A 27,596-nucleotide genomic window follows, 5' to 3' on the forward strand; every position below is an offset into this window, starting at 1 on the left:
GCACAAGGAATCTAGAACAGAATACACACACTGTGGATAGGGAGATCCAAAAAAGGAGGAAGAAACAGTATCAAAGGAGGAATTCCAACCTATTTATACCCTAAGTTCTGTGTTAATAGTGGATAACTCATATTAATAGAAATACAATTTTGCCTTCAGGACATTACATAAGGGTAAGTAGACTCAGCTTTACAACTCAGAAAGAAGCTCTTTTCATTTTTTTTAAAAAATGAAGATATTACAAATATCATTCCTTCCAGGAAATCAAAAGTGAAATCACAGACTATATGCCTGCCTCAATAATAACAATCCAAATCCTCTTCTCTTAAGGAAAAAAACTGGCTGTTACTGTCTTACCATGTGATTGACCCATGATTTAAAAGTCCCATGACAGGAGACCTCTGTGTCACCATGGTAATCAGAAGTCTGACTCTCCCTGGGGAATTCAGCATTGTTCACCTAAATTCCCAGAGAAGAGGAGAATTTGGGATGGAATGTTAAATGATAAAATTTCTACCTTGAGAAAATCTCTTGCTTGTTCAGAATGCAACATAGGTATCCTACTACTTAAGCTCTTAATTTAAAGATATTTTTTACTATTTTATTTTTAGTTCTCTTTTGGGTTTCTGATGAGTCCCAGCTCCTTTCCTTTAGGACTAGACATGCTTAACTCATCATTATAACTCCTATCCTGACTCCCTTTTTTCATTTTTAAAAAACCTTATTATATTATTTGCCTTATAAAACAATATTGCCTTATTGTGAAGTGATAAAATCTATGGGCCCCGGAGTAAGAATATTGGGTTCAAATACTGACTCTGCCATTTACTAGCTATGTAATCTTGGCGGGTTACTGAAACTCTGTGCCTCAGTTTCCCCAAGTATAAAATGAAGATAATATTCATACTTATGTTACAGAGTTGCAGTGAGGATTAAGTTAAGTGAGAGAATCTCTGCCCTGGTAAGTACCGAATAAATATTAACCATTAATATGATTCACTTTGCCTCAATAATAACCAACACATACCATTCTTTTTTGATATACTTGATTAAAAACAAATTCTATTCATTCTTTACTGGACAGGATCTTTGAAGATTTACTCTAATAACTTTATCGAATCTGCCTTAATTTACCAGTCTTAAAAATATTTAATTTAGGTTTCAAAGCCGTCTTACCTAATTTGGCATTATTTACATTTAGTAATCTTACATTCTCTTCTATTATTTATACTGTTAGTAAATAATAATTAAATCACTCTGGAAAACTGAAAAACAAAATTAGCAGTATTGTTTCTATTAATATCATTATGAAATTTTATTTATTTTCACATTGCACTCTTCAGAAAATACAAAATATATGTCTATACAGAGGAAATAAGCTAGAATTAGAAAGTATAGAAAATATGTCCCCAAAGGAATATGTGCAATGGATTTTATTAAAAGATCTGAACTCTTCTATGATTCAGATCATTTTTACAATAATATACAATAAAACGATTGTGTAAACTGAAGCCAAATATTTTCCCACATATGTAACATTGACCTTTATACAGCCAATGTCCCATAATCTGCCAACGTTAACAATGTTTAGGAGTATATATATAGAGAGAGAGATTAAAGGTGAAAGAAAAGCTTCTTGAACAACATTGGGGTTGGGAACAACTCAAGAGGCATAATGGAGTTACTCAGAAATTTTGTCTTCCTCTTGGCCCTATACCTGCTGCAGGGGTCCAATACTTCCCTTGTTCAGCTGGATAACAATGGCTACGAGGGCATTATCATTGCTATAGACCCTGCTGTGCCAGAAGATGAAACACTAATTGAACAGATAAAGGTAAGAAAGAAATGGGATTTCTTCTGTTTGAATTGATGAGAAAAAATATATAGTAGTTAATAATTGCAATGGAAACTTCTCAGCACTCTAGGAAGTTTAAAAGCAGCATGATGAAGTAAAAAACAATGCTGCAATGGGCAGTGGAAATTGAAGGTTCTAGACAGCATTCTACCCTGTCTCACCATAAGACCAAAGACAAGGCATGGGGTCTCCCTGATCCTCAGTTTCGTAATCTCTAAATTAGCAACTGGACTTGTCTGTTCTTTTTTTTTGGAAGAAAGTTTACTTTTATTTCAGATATACTATAACGTTTACTGAATATTTAGCATATTTCCAGGCCTACATGCAACTCATTAATGTCTCTCAAACACAGTTTGCAGGGTGGTCCTCAGCATACAACTTCACTGCAGTACATCTTTACTGCTTAAATTCAGCCTCAGAAAATGTCTGGAGTACAGGGAATGTTTATAGTCCCCGTGCCGTTTATTTTGACAAACACAATCTCTTTTCACACTACAGGAGGGAAAGAAAAGGGGATCAAAGAAAGAGAATCTCTGTTTTAAGTCCGTTGCTATCAAATGTTACGAACCGAAAAGGGGAAATTATCTCCCATCCTTCTGGTGAGAAGCAGCAGCAGGGTGAACTGAACTGGGAAGACAATCGCTTGGACTTGTCTGTTCTTTAAACAGTTATTTATTGAATGCTTGCTTATGGCATGCCAGGAGAGAGAGCAGTGAAATTTTTTAAAGCTCCCGATCTCCTGCAGTATATATTCTTTTCAAATGATATAGATAATAAAAACATGTCAACGTAGAGCAGGCCGACGGTAGTAAGTTGCTATGCAGTGAAATAAATCAGCAAAGGGGGATAGGCAGTGTTGGCAGGACTGGGGTAGGGAGAGAATGTGGGTTACTGTTTCATGCAGGGTAGTCAGGGAAAGTCTCACTGTTGATGTGACATCTGGGCAGAGGCCTGGAAGAGCCAGTTGAAAACCTGGGGGAGGGAACAGCAGGTGCAGTGGCTTGGAGGTGACAGCATGTCTGATGTGACCAAGGAAACAACTGTGAATGAACAGGAAGAAGGGTGGGGGAGAGCTGAAGGTGGAGAGGTAGCAGGGCCTAGATCATCGGAAAGATTTGGGCTTTTACTCTGAGTGAAATCAGAATCCATAGAAGAGGAGAGGTGTGTTCTCTTGTGCTTGTTCTGGAGTCACTCTGTCGGCAGTTTGAGGAAACACTGTAGAGGGCTTTCCTTTGTCCCTCATCTTGTATAAGCTCTGTTGCAGCATAGAGGTACAGAGGCACACTGGGTTGGGAGCTGTTGCAAGTGAGAAGTGCTGGTGACTCGGAACAGGGATATTGTGGTAGAGATCATTAATGTGGTGTGATTCTGAACATGTTCTTTGTCTGTGAGGTTATCATAGGCAAATTTGCTGATGGTTTAGATGTGTGGGGTAGGGGAGGGGAGGAGGTAAAAATAGAAGTCACAGAAGGCTTCAAGGGTGAGAAGTAATGTTGAATAGGAGCAGGGATATTGTGGTAGAGATCATTACTGGGGTGTGATTCTGGACAAATTCTAAGAGTGTCATAGAGAAGTTTGTTGATAGGTGTGTGGAGTAGAGGAGGGGTGGAGGGAAAGTAGGAGTCATAAAAAAAACTTCAGGGGTTTTGGCCTGAACACTTGGAAAAATATAATTATCATCAATTGAGAAGTAACCTCCAACCTACTTCGGGAGCTCTCTAAAGTCCTTTTCCTAACGAGAGCCGGTCATCTGGGTCTCAGTTCTCTGCACTCTGGCTTCTGGCTGATCCCTGCCCTAAGCCTAGTCAGTTTAATGATCTCTTCAATACACTAAGAGCACACTAGACCATCTTCCAGAGAACAGGAAAGAATGTCCTGAAATTCCTGAAGAAGAATAATTTTATTGTGGTCTTATGTTAGGTCAGGAAGAATTGAGAGGAGGATCTACTTTGACATAAACAATACTGTAGACTGTGGTGCTGCCAGCAACATGAAGAGGTTGACATCGTCATACAGCACCCAGTACTCCTCAGTTATTCAGTGGATTTGATCATGCAGAATAGATTACCAAAGAACATTTTATCCATCTATTTCCTCCACTAGATAATAAGCTCTTCGGAGGAACTATTTCTCCTATTAATCATAACATTTTGGGGTTCAGGATACTAAACAGTATAAGGTGATATTATTTTCAGCTTGATGTCAGAGCAAGAAGCTCTGCCTATGATCAAAAAGTTCTGCCTCTCCTATGAATTTTTCCACTACTCCACTCCCTGTGCTCCCAACCCAGCTGCCTCTCCTGGGAGGTGGGAATATAGTGAAAACCTCTTCTATAGGCCATCGCCATAAACTGTTTTCCTCAGCTTGCATCAGGTAAGACTGTTCCCTACTAGGAAGTATAATAATAATGATATCAATGAGTTTTATGACTGCCTATGTGTACTTTATAACTAATTTCATGTTTGTGGCAACCTTAAAGATAGGTTGTAATAGTATATTAAGGAGACAGGGAGACTGAGATTCAAAGCAGTCATATAAACTAGCCAACGTCTAAGCCAGAGTATTAAGCTGGTATTGGAACCAAGTCTAGATGCTTCCAAAGTCCATGCCTTTTATAATATTAAACAATTCCTTTTAATGCCAAACATAAGTATTTGCCTTTTGATGTAGGATTATAGAAGACTGAAAGCTGTTATATGTGCAGAATTAAGCCACAGTTTTGGACTGACAGGTGACAGATTTCAAATTCTGAATCAGAAACCCTACTCACCAGTCAGTTGCTTTTTGTATTAATGACTAATGGTGAGAATTGCCTGTGATGAATGCCTGTTCATTTAGTCTACTCTCCCTTGGCCATCCTCACTTCTCTTTTTTCCTATAATAATAGGGCATGGTGACTGCAGCATCTACTTATCTGTTTGAAGCCACAGAAAAAAGGTTTTTTTTCAAAAATGTATCAATATTAATTCCAGAGAACTGGAAGAACAAAAGTCAATACAAGAGGCCAAAACATGAAAGCTACAAACATGTAAGAGTCAAAAATCTTCTCTTAAAAATATTTTCTCTACTGCTTCTCAATTTTGACCTAAATTATTCATTTCAGAGTTTTTCACACAAATGTTATCATTCCTATTCTGATGTTTTAAACACCTTTTTAAACATTTTCAGGCTGATGTTTTAGTCTCACCACCTACCCTCCCAGGTAGAGATGAGCCATATACCAAGCAGTTCACAGCCTGTGAAGAAAAAGGAGAATACATTCACTTCACCCCCGACTTTGTACTTGGAAAAAAACTAAATGAATTTGGACCATCAGGTAGGAATTTTGGTTAAAACAAATATTTTGCCATGATTCCAACACGTAGCTTTATATCCATGTTCAGTGTACAAGCCTTGGAGCCAGAGTCCCTAGGCTCAAATCCTGACTCCCCTACAGCTATGGGTGACCTTGGACGAGTGACCCAGCCTCTCTGTGCTTATTTCCTAAAAAATGGTGAGTAGAGGAGCTCCTATCTTATAGAAATGTTGGGAATATTAAACTAGATCATCCTTGTAATTGTACTCAGTATGGTCTCTACAGAAATTTGAACATGGGATGGCCATAGTAAATGTTTTGTTTTAGGAACACTTTTTAGATTTTAATTTTTCAGTTCTCCACTGCTGGATATTAATCAATCACATGCCACCTCCATGGAAGGCAGATGCGTGGCAAGCTGAAAAGGGCCAAGATGATAGTTCCTGGCCAAGAGAAAACACTCAAAGGCTGTTAGTTGCTGATACTGTTATTCAATCCATTCTTTGAATCAGATGAACTTGTCTATAACTGATCATTTGTACCTATGAAAATGGCATCTCATCTGGTTCAATCTAAGAGTTAAGATCATTGTTTCAAATGAACTAAAGCACGATATTTTTCAGATGAAAATGAAAATTATTGTCAAAGGAGAGTCCAACTCATACGTCACTACTCAATGAAAGCCTTCCTGAATCTGCACACCCCAGAACCACTTCTTCCTCTTCCACTGCCCCTTCAGTGAACATTCATTAAGTCTCTTATCTCTGTCAAACAGGCAGCTAGTCATGGTCCTCAACATTGCCTGGACCGAATCCTAAAAGCTCCATCATCCTATCCCATCCCAATCTTACCTCTCCCCCATACTTTAGTCTGACCATGCTTGTTGTACTTGGCACCTTTAATCCTTTGTGCCCTTCTAGATATACTTTCTTTTCTACCTGACATATCCAGCAAAGTCAGTCATGTCAGCTACAAGTATAAATAGCACAACTCCCTCACCATTCTTATCCTTGTTTTATTCAACTTGCCAATCCTCTGTACTGAATTTCCAGTCATTTTTTTGGACTCTTGTTAATATGTTTCCAAGATTGTGAAAGAAAATTATAAACCTAGTTGGTATCTTTTTAAAAAACATGTTTTCCAAGCTCAGTGAAGTCCTCAAATCTACTCAACAATGATTGGACTTGCCTTCTCTCCTCTCCCTTTCTCATTCCCCATAGCAGCTGTTCTAAACTTCTACCACTTTTCTTAAGATCACTAGCCAGTGTTTTCCACCTCATAAGTTAACGGATGCCTTGATTGAGAAAATAGTGGTCCCTACCTTCTTCCTTTCTACTTCCAAACTCATGTCCACCTTCATTTCCCTCCACTTCCACCTGTCTTAGAAGAGGAAGATTTTCTTCAGTTTCTAAAGCCAATGCCCCTACCGGAGTTCTTATTCTTTTCCCATACCCGTCACCTCAGCCCTTATCCCATAACTGACAGTTTCCCCCCTTCCTTCTTAGACAAGTGTTTCTGCCATAATGTGATACATGTGTTTGTGGGAAAACTCACATTCTGCAAAACAATGCCTTAAAAACAACAAAGCTTTGGGGGGAAATAAGATTAAGAAGAAACTCCTCAAAATCTATGTAATTTGTAATAAAAATGAAAACAAAAACAATAGGTCCCTGGAAAGATCTTTTGGACCATCCAAGCAGCAGTTCAGTGTGGCTGCAAGCTGCCTCCACAGCAGATATTAAAAGTACACACACACACACACACACACAGAAATGCTGTTGGAAGTGAGAACAGGGCTAGTAGGAACTGAGACAATGATTGAGATAGGAATGGAATTCTAAGTCAGAGGTGTTGCTTTTTAAATAAAAATTATATATAATTAAGATGTACAACATGATAATTTGCTATACATGTACATAGTGAAATGATTACTACAGTTGAGCTATTTAACATATCATCTCCTCACATAGTTACCTTTTTGTATGTGTGGTCAGAGCACCTGAATTCTCTTCTTTCTGCAAACTGAGGAAGGCATGGGAGCCAGGCAACCAGTCATGAGCTGAAAAGAAAGCCAGTCTGAGAGTGGACTCTTCTAAAAAACGGAACCACAGGCGCAGGCAGATTTAAATTTTCTTAAGATTCACCAAATTCCTATCACTGCAGCTGATATGAGAGCTTTTTCCTCCCACACTGAAGGATGTTTATAATTCATGTTCACTCATCTGGCCCCATTAGCCTAGGAACCTAAAAACAGTGTTTTTAAACTTTAATGTGTAGAGGAATAATTTAGGGATCTTGTTAATAAGCAGATTCTGAGTCAATAGGTCTAGAGTAGGCGCAAGATTCTGCATTTCTTGTCAGCTCCCATGTGATGCTGACACTGCTGGTGCAAGGAACACATTTTGAGTAGCAAGGACATAAAGAAGAAACATGACTTCCTCATAATACTGACACTGTCCTCCAATTTTCAGATCTCACGAGGTAATCTGAGTTGGAGAAACACACATTGGAGTGGACCAGACTATATTTCCAACTTCTACTTCTCCATATCTATTTCCGCTGAAGTTTTTCCTAATATTGCTAAAACAAAAAATGTACTTATTTTTTCATCCTGCATTTCAAGGATGAAATTCTTTATTCTTCTATTCACCTTGAAATTCTTAGGGAAGAAAAATTTTAATTCTGACTCCCTTTCTCTAACCTTATCCTAGTCAAGGATTATATCTTACTCATAGGTATATTTCCTAGAATCTAGTATAGTGCTGAATATATATAATTAAAAATAATTGTTTTCATTTCATTAATGCTTATATGTGCTAAGTACTATAAATTAATCACCTCATTTAGACACCCGCCCAAATTATATTTTGTCTATAGCAGTGTTTTTCAATCTTTTTCTTTCATTATCAATCCCCTACGGAGCATATATAGACATTTTAAAACTAATTGTACCTTCATGAAATTTTAATACCACAGATGTGTTATACATATGTTTATATTGTTGGTAGGAGTGAGTTTTGTAGAGCCAAAAACCACTGTAATATCTAAGACTTTTTGCCCCCCAAGAACCAAAACTCAAAGTTCAATCTGTTCTGCCCATGGCATACACAAAATAAAGGTTTCGTTGACTTAACAAATGTGGAATAAAGAATAATATGCTAAAAACTATATAATTAATAAAATGAAATGTAATTCAGTATGCTTTTTTATAAACAAAAATATAAATGTTAGCAGTTATTTAAAGCCTAAACATTCTGGATTTTTAAAAATTTTCTTAAAATATATGAGGGATGGATTATGTCACTTGAAATATAATCATGTATTTGAAATATTTTCCCACAGGTAGACTGTTTGTCCATGAGTGGGCCCATCTCCGCTGGGGAGTGTTTGATGAGTACAATGATGATAAGCCTTTCTACAAAGCTGAGTCAAAGAAAATTGAAGCAACAAGGCATGACTATTTAAACTGTCTTAAATTACTGCAGGCAGTAACTTCTCATTTTCCTTAGACTGATTTCTTTCAAAAGCCTTTCTTTCATTTTTGTCCCAATGCAGGTAACAGATGCTATATCACAAAACAGTGCTTTTTGGTTTTTTAAGAAAATGTATCTCAAAGAAGCTGGTTGTCCATTTATTTATTTATTCATTTTAAAAACTTATTTATTCATTTGGTTGTGCTTGGTCTTAGTTGCGGCAGGTGGGCTCCTTAGCTGCATCTTGCTGGCTCCTTAGTTGTGGCATGCAAACTCTTAGCTGCAGCATGCATGTGGGATCTAGTTACCTGACAAGGGTTGGAACCCAGGTCCCCTGCATTGGGAGCACAGAGTCTTCACCACTGTGCCACCAGGGAAGTCCTGAAGCTGGTTGTTCATTTAAAATACACATAACTTCAAGAGCATTTGGTAGTCAAGTTGACATATTTTTATACCTCTCTACCATAGCTGCCAGAACCCATTTTTGCTGAAGTTAGTGCTCTCTTTAAAGGGTTGTACTATGTGCTAGGAGGTCAAAATTATTTACCCTACAAAAGAATGAAAAAAATAAGTAGTGGTAAATGCGGCTGAGTAGGAAATCAACCAGCTTCAAAGAGCCGAACAGAAATTTCCTGGGATTTATAACGTTCATGTTAAAATACAAATCTAACATCACAGTTAATAATAGACAATCCTCTTGATTCTGAGATCAAGAGAGCAGAATGGATTCGGTAATCAATGTAAAATTGGGCATCAGCAGCTTAATCAATCTTAGATGCCCTGCTGGGGGTGGGGACTTATCAAAAATGTACAAATTTCAATGAAGGTCCTTCCTCAGCACCATAGCACCAAGTTTTAGGATGAGTATTTTAAAGACTATTATGTGATTATATTTGTTTATATCATATTCCCCTAAATGTCTAAGTCTATGCATAATATCCATCATGGTTGTTAACATAGATAACACCATTATGTTTGCTGAGTTTTGGGGCAATAGAGGCACAGACATATTTAGAAGACTCCCTAAATTACTAAATAAAATCTAGTCTTTGCTTCTTTAATTTGAACTGGAATATACTGAAAAGATGAGCTACATTCACATTCCAGCATATTTGTTACAATCACTACCACTTATGGCAAATTCCATGCAATAAAACATATGTCTAAAATCCCTCTACTATCCTTTATTGTCCTTGGCAGTATCCCAGTCTTTCTTTCTAGCCACATTTCATTTTGGATAAAAATATTCCTTGAATAATCAAAATACTTGTAGCTATGCAACATTTCATTCTCTTGAAGATAATTTCTTTGAATAAGAAATATACAAACAGCCTTAGGCTAAACTGGTACCAAGAGTAAATGATTTCATAAGATGCCTTTTCCAGATGCCTGCAGTGCATTTACCATCACAAGGCTACTAGGAGAGATGTTTGGAAAAGGGGAGCCTACAGCCACTAGTATAAGCAGGACAGCAGGAGATTTAATTCCAGAAGAGAACTCACCCTTTGCATAGACTGGAGATCCTACTTAAAATTTCCCTCAAAATTTTCTTGAAAAACAGATAAGTGCTCTGGTAGGAACCCTGAAACTTTGCTGTCAAAAGAGGATGTATGTGGTATTCAAATAAGAATAAAAACCTTGATAAAGATCATTATTGAAAACCTTGATAAGAAGACCACTTAAGGTTTTATAAAAATTTTAATGATTAGGTTGCCTCAAAGACTGTCACACATTTTCAGGTGTTCCAGAGGCATTACTGGTATAAACGGAGTGTATAAGTGTCAAGGAAACAGCTGTGTAACTAGTAGATGCAAAATTGATTCCAAGACAAAACTGTATGAAAAAGATTGTCAGTTCTTCCCTGATAAATATCAAACTGAAAAGACATCCATAATGTTTATGCAAGGTATTGATTCTGTAAGTATACCAATCATTACTTAAGACTGTATATTTATAATCAGAGGACTTGTTATCATGTTTATAAAATATCTGTTCAGGGATTAGATGTATTATTATAGAGTTCTTTGAACATTGGCTGGCACATAGTAAGCACTCATCTAGTGTCACCTATTATTATTATTATTGAAAATCTGCCTTACTATTATATGTTTCCTCCCTGAATCATATTTCATTCAATAAACAACATTTTTAGAGAAGAGGTTTTTAATACTTTTCAGATTTGTAGTTGAGTTTTTAAATGCATCACATAAAAAAAAATGTATCATATATAAAATTTCTTTTCATTTTGTTAACCTTTTAGGTCGCTGAATTCTGTAATGAAAAAAACCATAACCGTGAAGCTCCAAGCCTACAAAACAAAATGTGCAATTTCAGAAGCACATGGGAGGTGATCAGCAATTCTGAGGATTTTAGAAACACAACGGTTATGGTGGCACCACCCCCTCCGCCTGTCTTCTCATTGCTAAAGATCAGGGAAAGAATTGTGTGCTTAGTCCTTGATAAGTCTGGAAGCATGGGGGTAAGTTCATGCACCCATTTTTCCTGGATGTAGGGACAGGGCAGTGACTGAATGCTTAAGAACACTCTGACTGCTACCTGTACCTGGATTCTTCTAAACTGCATGGTGGCATAAGTACCATCACTTCCTGTGATCTTGACCTCAAGAGGGGCAATGAACATTATAAAGAAAGAAGGATGGCAATAGAGTTAGAAGGACCTAATCCAAGAATCTCTGTTTTTTTCCAGAAAATGGAGAGTTTATGGAGGAGGACTTTTAGGTCCTTTAGTAAAGCTTTTGTTAGAAGATCAGAACTAGAGGCTGAAATATGTAAAAGTTCCCTAAACTTGCTCCCTCTATCTACTGTAAATACTTGACAGGCATGAGGAGAGAGTGAAAGATCAACCAGGAGAATTCTTAACATGGCTTTACCTTATTTGCATCACCTATATGAATGACCTCCTTATGCTCAAAGACACAGACAAAAAGCATCCCCATAAAGAAGATAGGACCAGATTCAGCCATTCATTCCTTCTACCCTCATTAAGTGAATGGTACTAGGCACTGTACTAGGCTTTAGGAATAGAGATCCATATCCTTGAACAGTTCATAGTTCAAGAGACAAAATTCTCTCTCTTCCGCATCATGAGTTAACTCATACTTACCTTATCCTTCAAAATTTGATGTAGGTACCCACTTTGTCCAGGACATGGGCTGGTCTTCCAGGCTGGGCTAAGGGCCCTTCAGCAGATCTTCCACAATGACCTGTACAAACCTCTTTTACTATATATTATATTGAAATTACACATTTCTCTCCTACTATACTGTGAACTCCTCTAGGACTTGAAACCATGTTCTCTAGGAACCAGATCCCCTAGGACTTGAAGCAGTCTTATTCATCTTTGTATCCCTTTTGTCTAGAATAGGGTTTATCACATGTAGGCACTCAATAAATAATTGTTGAAATGAATGGACTACAAATGAGCAGATGTAATGTGATAAGGTACCCAGAAGGATGGCACATTTGAGGCAGAACAGAGCATGCTGAAGATCAGGAATAATGTATTCAACAAATGGGGGTTGGGTGGTAGTGGAGAGGGCAGAGGATGATACAGCTGGGTGAAATAATCCACAATAGCACAGGGTTTCCGAAAGAGCATCACAGTGGTAGATACCAGCACACAGAAGTGTTCTAGGAAGTGTCGCTGGGGAGAGATGAGGTTCTTAATTGGAAGAAGATGAGCAGCCTCCCCTAGACAGGGTGCAGGCAGAGCCACATTTAAAGGTAAAGCAAAGTGGTAGAGAAAACCTGCTAAGATGGGGATGTAGAAAAAGTTCTTCACCATGATTTGGTTCCGGGGAGTTCAGAGGGAAATTTGGGCATGTGTTAGGAAGGAGTACCACAGGTCAATTGGTATTGAGGGACTGAAAAAAGACAAATGCATGGAAAGGTATATATCCTGGGTATTCACCCAGGAAATAAGGATATGAGTCCTAATGGGTTACCAAAGAACCAATTCCAGTTAATCCCTAGTGGAAATGTGGTGGGGAGAGGTTAGGAGCAGAAGAGGAAATGGGTGGGGTAGGAACAGGGTCTCTCAGAATTTAGAGTAAGTTTCATCTTTTGGGTAGTCTGGTGGCCAGTGGATGGAGAGATTTCAGTTTCTAGCTGGAGTCCATGATAGTCTGGTTTGAAACTGTGGGACCTGGGGAGTAGTTTCAACTTGATACAACTGGAACAGAGGATCCCAGGAGTAATTAAGCAGTCTCTAAGATGTCATCACCCCCCCAGTTCCAGCCCAACGCCCACCCTACTCTACACCTCTAATTTAAGTTCTTAGAAGCCAAGAATCAGCTCTGGTTAAAAGCCTGGATTCCTTACTATACTATACATATGTATTACATAATAAAACTGTATTTTTAAATTTTTCAATTGAAAAACTTGTTTTCTTTAATAACATCAACTACTATTGACATAAAATCTTTAAAAACAAATTCTATTCACTCATTTTATGTGATCTGCTATTATTTTCCAGTCAAAAATTACTTGGTTGTTTTTCCTAACCTTTTTTATTCAGGATTTTAATCGCCTAAATCGAATGAATCAAGCAGCAAAACATTTCCTGCTGCAGACCGTTGAAAATGGATCCTGGGTGGGGATGGTGCACTTTGATAATACTGCCTACATCAAAAGTAATCTAATCCAAATAATAAGCAGCAATGAAAGAAGAAAGCTCTTGGAGAGTTTACCTACAGTTGCTACTGGAGGAACTTCCATCTGCAGTGGAATTAAATCAGGATTTCAGGTGAAAATTGTACTTCAAATATAGTTTGTTTATTATTAGGATATTTTTATGTTAAGTGCTGCTTCACATACTTGCTCCCTAATTTTAACATAACTAATTCTAAGAAGCAGAGAACTAATCACATAGAAAAAATCACTTGTCCATATTTTAATGGATCAGTAAATCAATGAGTAAAGTAATGGGTAAATAAATGACTATTAAAATTCCACTGGAGTATAAGCCCAATGAGGTCAGAGACTTTGTCTTATTACCATGCAGTAGTCAATGCTCAATTAATGTTAATTAAATAAATAAGAGTTCTTGAGCAGCAAGAGTCATCAAATTTTAAGACAAAGAAGCAAGTCAGATGGTATGATTCCACTTCAGGCCAATCTTCATTTTAGTTTCTGTGATGTTCAGTTAGGGAAACTAATGTTTATCTGTCAAAGTTCCAGATGTAACAGGAACTGTTAGTCATACTTAGGGTAAGGAATACTGGTCAGAACATGAGTTTTGACATCAGAGTACTGGCTCTGCTACTTACAAGCCATGTGATCTAGGCAAAGTTTTCAGTCTCTTTGGATTCTCAATGCCTTATCTATAAAATATAGGAAAATAAGAATGCCTATCTCATAGGATTATTATGAGCAAAAAGATACATGTTCATACTTAGAACAATATTTATTATATTACATAGTAAACATATAATTCACAATAATTATTATTACGAATCTTATTTTTATACAAATGGTCATCTTGAACTCACAATTAATATCATTTGTGTCATTTTCCTGCTTAGAAATCCTGTCCCCTCACAGTCTATAAAATTAAGTCTGAATTTCTCAGTCTGATGTTATTTAAAAGCTTCTCAGCCTCTGATAAACCTGCCCTCACCTCTCTTGCCAGTTGTTTTCTCAGTTCTCCCTTCCCAATGCTCTATGCTCCAACCAACTTACTGTACACATTGTTCTCCAAGCCCACTAAGTACTAACAGCCTCCATATATTTGCCCATGTAATTCCTCTACCTAAAATGCTTCTTTTCCATCTTTGCATGTTAAAATTGTACCAATTCTTCAAAATCCTTGCTCCTTTATGTAGCTTTTCCTGCTACTCCCAACTCTATTGAATATCCCTCTTTTATAAATAGAATAGCATTTTAGCATAGCTTTCTAACATGAAGTCAGGGTTCAAACTACAATGATAACTTACCAGCTTTCTGACCCTAAGCATGACTCTTCACCTCACTAGCCTTCAATTACCTCATCAATAAGGTAATGAAAGCTAGCACGTAGGGTTGTTCATGTTTAATTTATTCAACATATTGTAGGGAGCAGGGAGTAAACATAACATATTTTAATTAATTCAACACTATTTATGTAAGAAGCAAATCTTGCATGTTAATTCAGTGGGGAACAGATAATATATAGATAAATCACTCAATTAATTTTTTTTAAAAACAATAATTGAAGGTTGTGGAGATAGTGTTGTGAAGGGACCAAAGAAAGGTAACATGATTAAGTAACAGGGAAAAGAGGGGCACAGCCTACTTTAGGTAGAGAGGCCATTGAGGCACTTTCTGAAGGGTGATGTTTAAGCTAAGATTTGAAGGATGAGAAGGAGCCAGTGGTTCAGGCAGAAAGAAAAGGGCAAAGTCCCTTGGGAAAGAGGTGAAAAAAACTAAATTATTCTAAGAAATGATAGAAGCTATTGGCACTGGAATTTGGCAAATGAAGGGGTATGAAATATGATTGTCAGGTAGACAATGGTTAGATCCTTCAAACCCTCAAAAAATATAAGAGGTTTGTATTTTAAACACAACAGAAGGCTTTTAAGTATCAGAGACTGATAATTAATTCATGTTTTAGGAAGATGACTCTGGTTGCCCAATTTAAAATAAAATGTAGGGAGTAAGAGTGGTAGTAGGGTAGTAATCTAGGGACAGGTTGGGAGTTTGGAGTTGAATTAAATTACACAATGTGTAAAACACATTTAACACATAGCAAATTTCAGTAAATGGTAGCACTATAATATTGTTTCTCTTTACTGAATATATTAGTTGTGTCTTTGTCACTCTTCTCTATATTTCCTCAGCCTATCACCCAAATCTCAATAAATATCTTTAAATTTAATTCTTTCATCGCTTCTCGGCCTTTTGGCTAAGATCAAGTGTAAATTTAATTCTTTCCATGAATGCAAAAACCATGTAGTTCCTGCTGAATCCCCAGGAACCAGTACAGTGAATAACACATTGCAAGTGTTCAGTGAATAAACTAATACAAGAAAGGGAGATGTGAAGGACAGAGAACTCTGCTTAATCTCTGAATCTTCATTTGTTCTCGAATGTGTAGGGGGAATGTGGTGGGGATGCTGTATAAATGCTATAATGTATCAACGGATTTCCTATATTTTAGTTTGGTTCCTGCACATCACACCATATTTCACATATATTATAAAATGTATATAATAGTCATTCTTTGCCTCAAAACATGCAAAACTTGAAATGAGACTGGTCACTTTGTCCCCTGACACCAGCGTTATTAAGAATTTCTACATTCTAAACCCTCCTTTGTAAATCTACACACATCTCCACTGCAAGTTCCTGAAAGCCACTGATAACCTGTCATTTTTTTCCTCTTGGACCGGACTCAATATCTCAAAATGGTGTGTCAAGAAGCCATTACCAATAAAGCTGTCAAAGATGAAATATGGTTGCTATCCTGGGATAAATTCTCTTTATCCTTTCTTACAGGTGTCTAGATTCAAAACTCTCAGTTGGTTCAAGCCACAAATAGAACACAATCTCAATAAGTCATGTATTCTCTTACACCACCAATATGCTTAGTTTTGTGCTTGTGACTATTAGAGGTAAAATAAAAATTATATAACAAGATCTCTAACCTTGACCTGCTTAGAACTTTCCATATCTTTTCTTTATAAGCATACTGAGGGTTCCCTAATTTGGAGTCATTAACTTTTTAAAAAATGTTGAGGTAAACTCTTAATGCATCTAGCTGCATATACAACAGACTTTATACACCGAAGGCCTGTCAGAGGACACGCTGGTCAAAGAAAACAGAAAAATATTTAATGCCACATTCTGCCATTATATTTTTGGTGTCTAGTTGTCCTGAGTTCCCCAGACTGAGATGTCATAGTCATTTAACCCAAGTAGGATTTTCCACACCCCTGCTCCCACACAACTTCATCTGAGCAAACATTCCCTACAGCAGGTGGACAGAAAATAAAAAGTCGTGTTTAAGTTCCCCTAGCAGTTGTTGACTGCAGATCCTATGATTTTAAAAAAGAAGCTATCTCCTCTTTTCTGCACACTTTATTTTCTATGTCCATTTGATCTAGCAACACCTGTAATAATGCTCTGATTATATTTGTAGGTAATTGAAAATGCTTACTCCCAAATAGATGGATCTGAAATAGTGCTGCTGACTGATGGGGAGGATAGCTCTGCAGAGACTTGTACTGATGAAGTGAAACAAAGTGGGGCCATCATTCATTTTATTGCTCTGGGACGAAATGCCGATCAAGCAGTCATAAAGATGAGCAATGTAACAGGTAAAATATGACATACATTCTAGTCCTTTGATAACAATGCATAAGTGTAGAGGCTGACAATTCGACAACTTCTCTTAAGCTCCTGCTGTGCAGATGCTGTGCTAGGAGTCTGGGACCAGAGTTAAACCAGACCTGATCTCAAGGTGCTCACAGTCATCCTGGCTGGAGAGACAAATAAAACTAGTAATCAGATAGCATAATCAGATAACATTCTTCCATAACAGGAGACATACATAGGAGTCAAGCACTATGTGAGCAGAGGGAGCCATTGATTCTCTCAGGGTTGAATAGAGTCAGGGAAAGAAGGCATGAGAGATGAGGTGACATTGAAGCTGGACATTTATCAAGTTGTTTGCTTTCTCTGGAAGAAAAAGTGATGAGAGGGAAAAAAATCATGTTGGGATGACAATGCAAGCCACACTGAGGGACAGTGGGAAATACATGAGACCAGAGTCTAGACTGGAGGTTAAGGAATGGCTCAGGCTGTATAAATATAATAACAAGGTTTCTGATTAAATATACAATAGCTATTATCTTAGATACAGAGACATGTAATGAAAATGGACTACATGTTTTCAGTGCCTTCTTAAACATAGTAGAGAACACAATTTATAACATTATGAATATCAATTACTGCATTGAATTGACCTCTAATGTTACCAAATATATACTTGCTCTTTAATGCTTAATTGTACAAACTCCCATCATTTCAAAGTACTTTTATGGCCATTGTAAAATATTTCTGTCCCAAGTATTCCTCCCAAAGTAGTGCCTTTTTTGGACTTGTCTCTATTGTTTACCATTTTTTTATCTCCTCATTGCCAACTATTGTCAGGATATCTCAATATGAAAGCTCTTTAACTTTTCTAATTTTCTGATTCTGATCCACTCTGGCTGGAAAACCTGAAAGCTTACATTGTTAGAACTGTATCTTAAATGATAATTAAAGTGAATAATTCTCCTAAAAGGTTATGTGAACTCTGTGAGCTTTAGTACATGAAATTGTAACATCTTTCATATTCTTTGATTATTTCATGCATTTAAGCCAGGAAGATTTCTATAAGTGGGGTTTAAAGGTAGCTTACCTCCCAGTTATGACATTTTTAAGTTAACATTTCAGAGTTAAGCATTACACCTATCTGATTTTGGTCTATTTTAACAATACAAACTGAAACTATGGCTTTGTTTACCCGATATCTAATTAATCATTAAAATGTGAAAATATTTATTTTCTGGAAAGCAACCGAGTTAATGTATTTACACCTTAGGAGGAAAACATTTTTATGCTACAGATGAAGCCCAGAACAATGGCCTCATTGATGCTTTCGCGGCCCTTGCATCAGGAAACACCGATGCCTCCCAGCAGTCTCTTCAGGTCAGAGTTCCCAGTCCTTGGGTTTTTATGTCTGCATTTAGCCATAACCAAGAAAAATAATTTGGTTGTTATAAGTTTTGAGTTCTATATCTTTCTCAAATAAAATTTTAATTAAAAAAATCAATCTGAAATAGAAATTATCCTTTAGATATGACCAAATTAAGTATTGAAGTAGTGAAATAGCAGGTGTATTTTTTTTCCTTTTCCCATGGGGTTTGGTTAAAGGATAACATCAAAACCTAATGCTGTTAAATTTTCCACCAAAAATAGACTTTGTCCAATAGTATAGCATCCGTTTTTCTATGAATGCATTAAAAAAAACCTCATGCTTCCAAGATTTACCCAACCTTCACTGCTATGAAATATATTTAATTTAGATAAATGAACTCAAGAATGTGGTTTGGAAATGGAAGGATTATATCTTGGAAATAAATTTGTCAGGAGAAAGAGAGTGAATAATTAGAGCATATCTACAAGTCCAGGGCTTCTCTTATCTCTTAAAGCACTTTTTTCTCTGTCTTTTTATGCTATTCACCTCTCTTCTCTTTGTTTGCCTCAACTCCATTTCTCTTCTGTGTTTCAATAACACCACCATTTTCTGTTACTTACATTTAAAAACTTGGAGTAAATTGATTCTTTGTTCATGCCCCATGAAAAATGTTAACAGAGCCTGTTTCCTTCAAAATATAATTTACAAAATTCTGTTTCTCTCCACATGCATTCCCACTAAGTCTATATCATGTCACTTTATGCCAAGTCATCCATCTTCCATCTTCCAATTCACCTCATTGCCTACTTTAAAACTTGACATATTCATCTAAACCTATTTTCCTCTACTCTCCAACAATGAGGAGGACAGAAGTATAGGATGTAAGGTTAGGATAATATTGCAGATTGGTTTGGAGATCTGGTTTGCAGTTCAGCCTGAACCCAAATTAAAAACTGGTCTGATATCTAGCTTGGCAGTGTACAAAGAATAAACTGAAGGAGAATAAAGCTCATTTCTGAGGGTTTCAGTCTTGTTGACAGAGAATGATGACACAATTGTCTAAAATTGACAAATAAGGTGAGAGAACTAATTTTGAGGATATCATTTTATGCTTGTTCTGTGTGGATGATGGTATATCAGAGTGGAATATACCAAAAGAACTTTAAAATATAAGAGCAGAAACTGGGAAATCATCTGCAAATGAGACATTTGCATGCAGGAGGTGCTCCAAATTTTGGGGATGGACTTTTTAAACAGTATGAAAGGGGGAGGAGTAAAGTTTTGTTCCCCTCACTTGAAATGCCTATAGGTTCTTAAATAGAGAAATAACAAAAAGAAAACAAATTTTTGAAAGGTTAATCTGGATTGACATACATGATGGGTAAATCTTGGGAGAAAATAGTGACAAGGTAGAGGTATGCTATCTGAGTGGATGGAAACTTGGATTTGGACGGTGGAGCTGGAATACAGAGAAAAGGTTGCATCCCTCTCTTTAATTAGTTATTTTGCCATAATACTACTATGTAGGCAAGGCCTTATAACTTTCTTAGACTTTCCTGATGGGGAGGCTTAAAAAGTTATTTACATTCAAATTTAACTCAATATTTTGTCCACTCAAAGACATATCCATTTAACATAGGACTAAGATATTTGTCACGGCCATCGTGTTTCAGTGGTAGAATTCATATCCTTCTGTCAGCGTTGGTGTGAAGGTATCTGTGGTTTAGGACTGTGATGGAGTAGAAGTGAGATTTCCCATCATTCCTGAAATGACACATCTGAAGGAAGCACCTTCTTGGTCAGTGGATAAAGTTGGCTCTCCTTGACTGAGAGTTGTCCACAAAGACTTGAAAAACTTTCCTTTAAGCCCCTCTTAGAGAAAGGTCCTATCTTTCACTTCTTCTCTCCTCAGGATTTCATCCTTCATAGACATCAGTTTGCCCTCTTTCCACTCTTGTTGGGCATGATTACTGTCCAATGTTAATGCTCTATAGTGTGTGAAAAATTATTTCAAGTTTCACATCAGAAAAATATCCCTAAGTGTTTGTCTCATAATTTGCTAGTTCTGATTTTCTCTCTTGAACTCCACCACTTACTGTGTCTCCTCTACTCAAACACTCTAGCCACCAGCATTATTTTATTTTAGGTTATCAAGAAAATGGTAAACTGAGGGCAACATACACACACACACACACACACACACACACACACACACACACAGAGCTAATCTCCTCAGAGGTAGGTGTACCCTTTAATGCTAAATCCTAGGGTGGGTGTTTGCCAAGACAACTGGGAAAATAATAACAGGGCCATATCTCCAGCTGTAAACCCCATTCTCCTGCTCTAATGCTTTTATTATACCCTGTGCTGTCCTCAGTCCCTGTATTTCCACACTTTCTGACTGACAACAGTCACATCTCAATCAGCTTTCAGAGAGATCACAAGCCTAAGGTGGTATGCCATATTTAAGTTTGTTCTCAGGGCAGAAATTTAAAAATATGTAAAAAAGAAAAAAGCATAAAATTACTCTCTTCTCCAGTCATTAATTTTTTGATATATTTAAACAGCTTGAAAGTAAGGGATTAAAACTCAACAGTAGTGGCTGGATGAACGGCACTGTAATAATTGATAGCACTGTGGGAAAGGACACATTCTTTCTCATCACATGGAACCAACAGCTTCCTGTTATTTCTCTCTTGGATCCCACTGGAAAACCAGTGGGAAATTTCACAGTGGATTCAACTTCCAAAATGGCCTATCTCAGTATTCCAGGAACTACAAAGGTAAACAATTAACTTTTGGACTTCCTTGCAAATTTATTTTACAGGTGAAAATACATTGTTTAATATCATAAATATGGGTGCCAATACTTGTATCATTTCAAAATTAAGATAAAATAGAATGTACTTTCTATGCCTGCCGGTATTGCCCTGAAACTTTTGGTGACAGGAAAAAGAAAGAATTTACGCATTAGGAGGAAGGAAGAGAAGGGAAAAAATTAGGTAGGCTAAGAATAACTTTGAGAAGGCAATGTAGTACGAGTCTGTGCAGCTTGCTGTGTAGATAGCTACAGAGCCATTTCTTAGTACCACCAGATCATAGAATCTGTGAACTTTGAGATCAAAGGATAAGGTCAAGGCAAACTTTCCAAAGCTTATTTTTACCGAGATTTCATAAATTTTGGACACCAGGCATGACAATAGTCAGGATGTCCTAGCCAAACTGCCTCAACTCTCATCATTTTACCCTCAAAACCCTCAAAACTCTCAAAACCCTGTTTATTCTGCAACACACTTATACAATTTATTTTAGAGTTAGATAATGGAAACAGAAAATAACTTGCTCTTGGACACTTACTCCATTTCCATTGAATTTTTAGGTGGGTGTTTGGACTTACAGTCTTCAAGCAAAAGCAAACTCAGAGACATTAACTATAACAGTAAATTCTCGAGCGGCAAATTCTTCTGTGCCTCCAATCACGGTGAATGCTAAAATGAATAAAGACACAAACAGTTTCCCCAGCCCAATGATTGTTTATGCAGAAATTCTACAAGGGTATATACCCATTCTTGGAGCCAATGTGACTGCTTTCATTGAATCAAATAATGGGAATACAGAAGTTTTGGAACTTTTGGATAATGGTGCAGGTAATTCACAGGTTTCTCTGAACAAGCCTATATTTTCATAACTCAGGATATGTTATGTCCCTGTGGCAGTGTGGGGCAGAGGGATAGGCACCAGAAGAATTGATGCAGATTTTGGATGAACAGCTGGACCAGCATGAAATTCTATCCAGGTAACATCTACAAAGTGATTTGCAAGTGTCTTACACATGGTAAACACTCAATGAATTTTATTTACTGTTATTATTGTTTGTCACCTAGACAACCAATGTTTACCAACAGATAGGAAAGTCTCATTGGAGAGATTGAGGACTGAATCAAGAATTCTGAATAAGTGTTTCTTAGGGGCATATAATCAAGAAAGGCTGGTGAGAGATGGTGAAACTCAAGCAGTAGTATGGAATTAAGTAGAATTTGGGCCCTTGGCAGGGAGAGGGTGACAGGCAAGAGTAATTCCCAACAGCTAGATAAAAGTTCACATATACTCTCGGGAACTGAGGCACAAGGGAAGGCAGATCTGCCATAACGGAGGAGGGAACATCACTGGAGCATCATCAGATACCAGATCTGACTGGGAGAAAACAAAATAGAGTGTTGGTCATGCTCTATCTCCTTGGTCTATGCGGGTGAGTGGTACTTAAAGACCTTTTTCCCAGGCTTTGAATTATTCTGGGAACTGAAACTTCTTTTGAGAGGTCATTTAGTAAAGAAATTACTGCATCAGTAAACTTCTAAGTTGTCAGAATTTTCTATCAACTTCTTTTCAGTGTAATTAAATCAGTCAATTTATAATCCTACCATCAACTAGAGTTGGCCCTGTGAAAAATTTAGAAGGCAAAATTGTTCCTTGGTTCACCTCAGTGTCTTCATCTAATATGACAATATTTTCCTAAACTGTCCGGTGACTCTTTCTTTTTCCCCAACCCCTTCCATGCTACATTAAAACTCGTGTATCTTGTTTCATTTCTCAGATGAAACCCAAGGACTACTTAACTAATTTGGGACACCTTTACCTAAGAAGGTATTGGTGATTAACAATGACTTAGAGCAGGGGTTCTCAAACTTCAGCATGAAAGGGAATCACCTGAAGGGCTTGTTAAAACAGAATATGAATGTTGGAGCCTTCCCTAGGAGTGTAAATTAAGAAATTTGCATTCCTAATATGATCCAGAGAAATGCAGAGGCTGTTGGTCCAAGGACCTTATTTTAAGAACCTCTCTCCTAGAGTCATAACCTCCCTGAGAAATGTGTTTGCAATTTAACAAATAACTCTAGTACCGGTGATATGAAGAAATATCCTTATGATACAATATTCCTGAGCTCCCCCAAATGTTTATTCTAATAATAGATGGGTTTTCCACTGTTAGACCAGAAAGTTAATGGATGATAGTGTAAGAGGTAAGGATTAAAAATAAAAAGGAGAGCCTAGAGATAAACCCATGCACATATGGTCACCTTATCTTTGACAAAGGAGGCAAGAATATACAATGGAGAAAGGACAGCCTCTTCAATAAGTGGTGCTGGGAAAACTGGACAGCTACATGTAAAAGAATGAAATTAGAATACTTCCTAACACCATATACAAAAATAAACTCAAAATGGATTAAAGACCTAAATGTAAGGCCAGACACTATAAAACTCTTAGAGGAAAACATAGGCAGAACATTCTATGACATAAGTCACAGCAAGATCCTTTTGACCCACCTCCTAGAGTAATGGAAATAAAAACAAAAATAAACAAATGAGATCTAAGGAAACTTAAAAGCTTTTGCACAGCAAAGGAAACCATAAACAAGATGAAAAGCCAACCCTCAGAATGGGAGAAAATATTTGCAAATAAAGCAACTGACAAAGGATTAATCTCCAAAATATACAAGCAGCTCATGCAGCTCAATATAAAAAAAACCAAACGACCCAATCCAAAAATGGGTGGAAGACTTAAATAGACATTTCTCCAAAGGAGATATACAGATTACCAACAAACACATGAAAGGATACTTAACATCACTAATCGTTAGAGAAATGCAAATCAAAACCACGATGAGGTATCACCTCACACTGGTCAGAATGGCCATCAAAAAATCTACAAACAATAAATGATGGAGAGAGTGTGGAGAAAAGAGAACCCTCTTGCACTGCTGGTGGGAATGTAAATTGATACAGCCACTATGGAGAACAGTATGGGGGTTCCTTAAAAAACTAAAAACAGAACTACCACATGACCCAGCAATCCCACTACTGGGCATATACCCTGAGAAAACCATAATTCAAAAGGACACACGCACCCTAACGTTCATTGCAGCACTATTTACAATAGCCAGGACACGGAAGCAACCTAAGGGTCCATCGACAGATGAATGGATAAAGAAGATGTGGCACATATATACAATGGAATATTACTCAGCCATAAAAAGAAACGAAATTGAGTTATTTGTAGTGAGGTGGATGGACCTAGAGTCTGTCATACAGATTGAAGTAAGTCAGAAAGATAAAAACAAATACCGTATGCTAACACATATATATGGAATCTAAAGGGAAAAAAATGGTTCTGAGAAACCTAGTGGCAGGACAGGAATAAAGATGCAGATGTAGAGAATGGACTTGAGGACACAGGCAGGGGGAAGGGTAAGCTGGGATGAAGTGAGAGAGTAGCATGGACATATATACACAACCAAATGTAAAATAGATAGCTAGTGGGAAGCAGTCGCATAGCACAGGGAGATCAACTCGGTGCTTTGTGGCCACCTAGAGGGGTGGGATAGGGAGGGTGGGAGGGAGGCACAAGAGGGAAGGGATATCGGGATATATGTATACATATAGCTGATTCACTTTTTTATATAGTGGAAACTAACACAACATTGTAAAGCAATTATACTCCAATAAAGATGTAAAAAAAATCTTTTAAAATTAATAAATTAGCTAAGGAAATCTTGAAATAAAAAAATAAAATAAAAATAAAAAGGAGTGTTTGAAGATAAGTCAAAATAGGTAATTTGTAGGTGACTGGAGTGATAAGTAAATCTTATGCAAAGACAATTTTTCTTTAGTGGGGATCCTTGTGTGTATACACACACACACACACACACACACACACACACAAAGTAACACAAGGATATCAATTCAACAAGATACTAGTTGGCAGAGCAAAATGGAAATATTCCCCAAGGGGTCAATCACAGAATAGGGAGCCCAATCAAGGCAATATGCTTATAAAGGCCATATGCTTGGTTTAGAAAATGCATAAATTTCTCTTTTTCTTTACAATAGTAATTTATTCCTTCACTTCCATAATAAGGTGCTGATTCTTTTAAGAATGATGGAGTCTACTCCAGATATTTTACAACTTTTAAAGAAAATGGCAGATATAGCTTGAAAGTACGGGCTCATGGAGGAGAAAATGCTGTCAAGCGAAACTTAAGGCATCCACTGAATAGAGCTGCATATATACCAGGCTGGGTAGTGAATGGTGAGTACCTCATAATATTATTCAAGCCGTCACTGAAACCCAGTGATGGCTTGAATAATTGTGAGTTGATATGATTAAGGCTGCAAATATTTTACAACTTCAGAGTATAGCTTTTTCCATTTCTGGAATGAAGTGCTCAGTCATACTACAGTGTGCCTCCAAATTAACATAAGGTTTCGTACAGTGTCTGGCATCTTGATAAATGTCACCCATTATTATATTAGTTTGGAGCATCTTACCTATATCAACAATAATATGCCACATTTTCAGTTCAGGATGAAGCAAACAGGCTAATAGGTTATGCCCCTAAGTACAAACCAGTGGTAGAATTTATCCTTCCGATTACATATGCTGTTAAAAGATATGTGAGTAAACATTTATTTGGAAAGTTTTTACTGAGTCAAAAGGAAAAATGTGCAGAGGAAGGTGATGATAAGGATTAAAAATGCATCTTTGTTAGCTTTCCTTTGCTCTGTTGCTTGTGACTTTTAGGAGCTTTCTGTTGGCAACTGGAATATAACCCGAAGTATTATTCCCTAACACTTGCAACAGGGAGGAAGTAAGGAACCTGGCACAAGTGGTTGGGAGGGAACCAGTAGTAATTTCCCCAGGTTTATTCCCATCTTGAAGATAATTTGAGAAATAAAGCATTTCCTTTATTTTTAAGGCATATGTTGAATTATATAACAATATTCCCATTCAGTGCAGCCTTAATGCCAAAGCAATTTATTTATCCAGCTCTACCCTACAATACTCTGGTCAGGATACTAATGAGAGAATTCTTCCACCAACTGCATGTTTATGACTTTGTCACCAAAATTAGTAAAATGTAACTTTGTATATGGGAAAAAAAGGGAAAGATGTGGGGTAGGAAATACAATTTGTTGAGTTCTGAAAATATTAGTACAGATTTGCCCATTAAATACCAGGAATTTTTAATGCAGGGACCATTGAAGGGAATCCACCAAGACCTGAAATTGATGAGAACACTCAGACAAACTTGGAGAGTTTCACCAGAACAGCATCTGGAGGTGCATTTGTGGTTTCAAATGTTCCAAATCTTCCCTCCTCTACTGACGTCTTCCCACCAAGTCAAATCACAGACCTTGAGGCCACATCAGATGAGGATGAGATCAGTCTAACATGGACAGCACCAGGAGATAATTTTGATGTTGGAAAAGGTAAGGACGAAGTGTCATGCAGTGTTGAGTAAGTGAAAGTTGCTTGTTGCAAAAGCAAGGGTGTAAGGTTGTGTGAGAGGAAAATAATTTATAATTAATAGCTCAGCAAAGTATTAATTTTATAATCTCATGTTTTGAATCATCAAATGTGACACATTTTAACCTGCTATCACTTTTCATAAAGAAGGTAGCATTTGGCAGAGTTTAAAAATCAGAATTCAGCTTTTATGGAAAAATAAATAAGGCTCTGGATATAAGCTTGGCATGACTAAATGACATCTTTGAGGAGAATGAATAAAGAGAAATTTAATATGGTATGCTCTAGTTTCTAAACTACATGTAACTTTTTTTTTTCTTAGTTCGAAAGTATATCATAAGAATAAGTGGAAGTATCCTGGATCTAAGGGATAATTTTGATAATGCTCTGCAAGTAAACACTACTGATCTGTTACCAAATGAGGCCAACTCCAAGGAAACCTTTACATTCAAACCAGGAAATATCTCAGAAGAAAATGCAACCCACATATTCATTGCCATTCGAAGTGTGGATGAAAGCAATTTGACATCACAAGTATCTAACATTGCACAAGCTTTGTTTGTTCCTCAAGGTTACATATCTGGCGGAATTCATCCAGATCCTAGTCCTGATAAAAATCCCCCTAGGTCCGGACTCAGCATTTCTACTTTGGTGCTGTTAGTGGTTGGCGCTGTGATAATTGTCTGTGTGATTTTAAGTATTACCATTTATGTCTTAAGCAAGAAAAGAAATTCTAGCAGACCTAGAACAGGGTTTTAAAAAACATCAACAACAAAAGTAAAGGATGTTTCTGAATTTTTAAATTTATCATGTGTGATCATGAACTCATACAAATAATTTTAAGAGTTTTAGAAGGGATAGTTTGACTACATATAAACATGAAGAGGTGTCTGAAAAATTGTGAATCAATATTAAATTAAATAATTTTATTTATTCATTGTTTTATCACAAAAGGTGATGAAGATCCTTTTTCATATTCATACCTGGT

General features: G+C 37.0%; 1 protein-coding gene across 1 annotated transcript; it reads left to right on the plus strand.

Annotated features, from left to right (window-relative positions):
* The first annotated feature begins 1,675 nt into the window (after positions 1-1,675).
* Positions 1,676-27,596, plus strand: LOC118898378 (calcium-activated chloride channel regulator 4-like). The gene is made up of 14 exons (XM_036858743.1): positions 1,676-1,834; positions 4,743-4,883; positions 5,024-5,171; positions 8,493-8,601; positions 10,363-10,540; positions 10,884-11,102; positions 13,160-13,387; positions 16,760-16,937; positions 18,206-18,312; positions 20,869-21,084; positions 21,681-21,948; positions 25,220-25,390; positions 26,335-26,571; positions 26,931-27,596. Exons 1-14 carry the CDS (start codon positions 1,676-1,678, stop codon positions 27,365-27,367), a joined length of 2,796 nt encoding a protein of 931 aa, XP_036714638.1. The 3' UTR covers positions 27,368-27,596.

The sequence above is a fragment of the Balaenoptera musculus genome, chromosome 1 (genome assembly GCF_009873245.2).
Source record: "Balaenoptera musculus isolate JJ_BM4_2016_0621 chromosome 1, mBalMus1.pri.v3, whole genome shotgun sequence".
In the NCBI taxonomy this organism is placed as follows: Eukaryota; Metazoa; Chordata; class Mammalia; order Artiodactyla; family Balaenopteridae; genus Balaenoptera; species Balaenoptera musculus.

Excerpts from the sequence above, each read along its gene's own strand:
- LOC118898378 (XM_036858743.1), top strand. The coding sequence starts at position 1,676 with ATGGAGTTACTCAGAAATTTTGTCTTCCTCTTGGCCCTATACCTGCTG. Across the intron at positions 4,884-5,023 it reads AACATGAAAGCTACAAACAT|GCTGATGTTTTAGTCTCACC; the intron begins GTAAGAGTCAAA and ends AAACATTTTCAG. Across the intron at positions 26,572-26,930 it reads TAATTTTGATGTTGGAAAAG|TTCGAAAGTATATCATAAGA; the intron begins GTAAGGACGAAG and ends TTTTTTTCTTAG.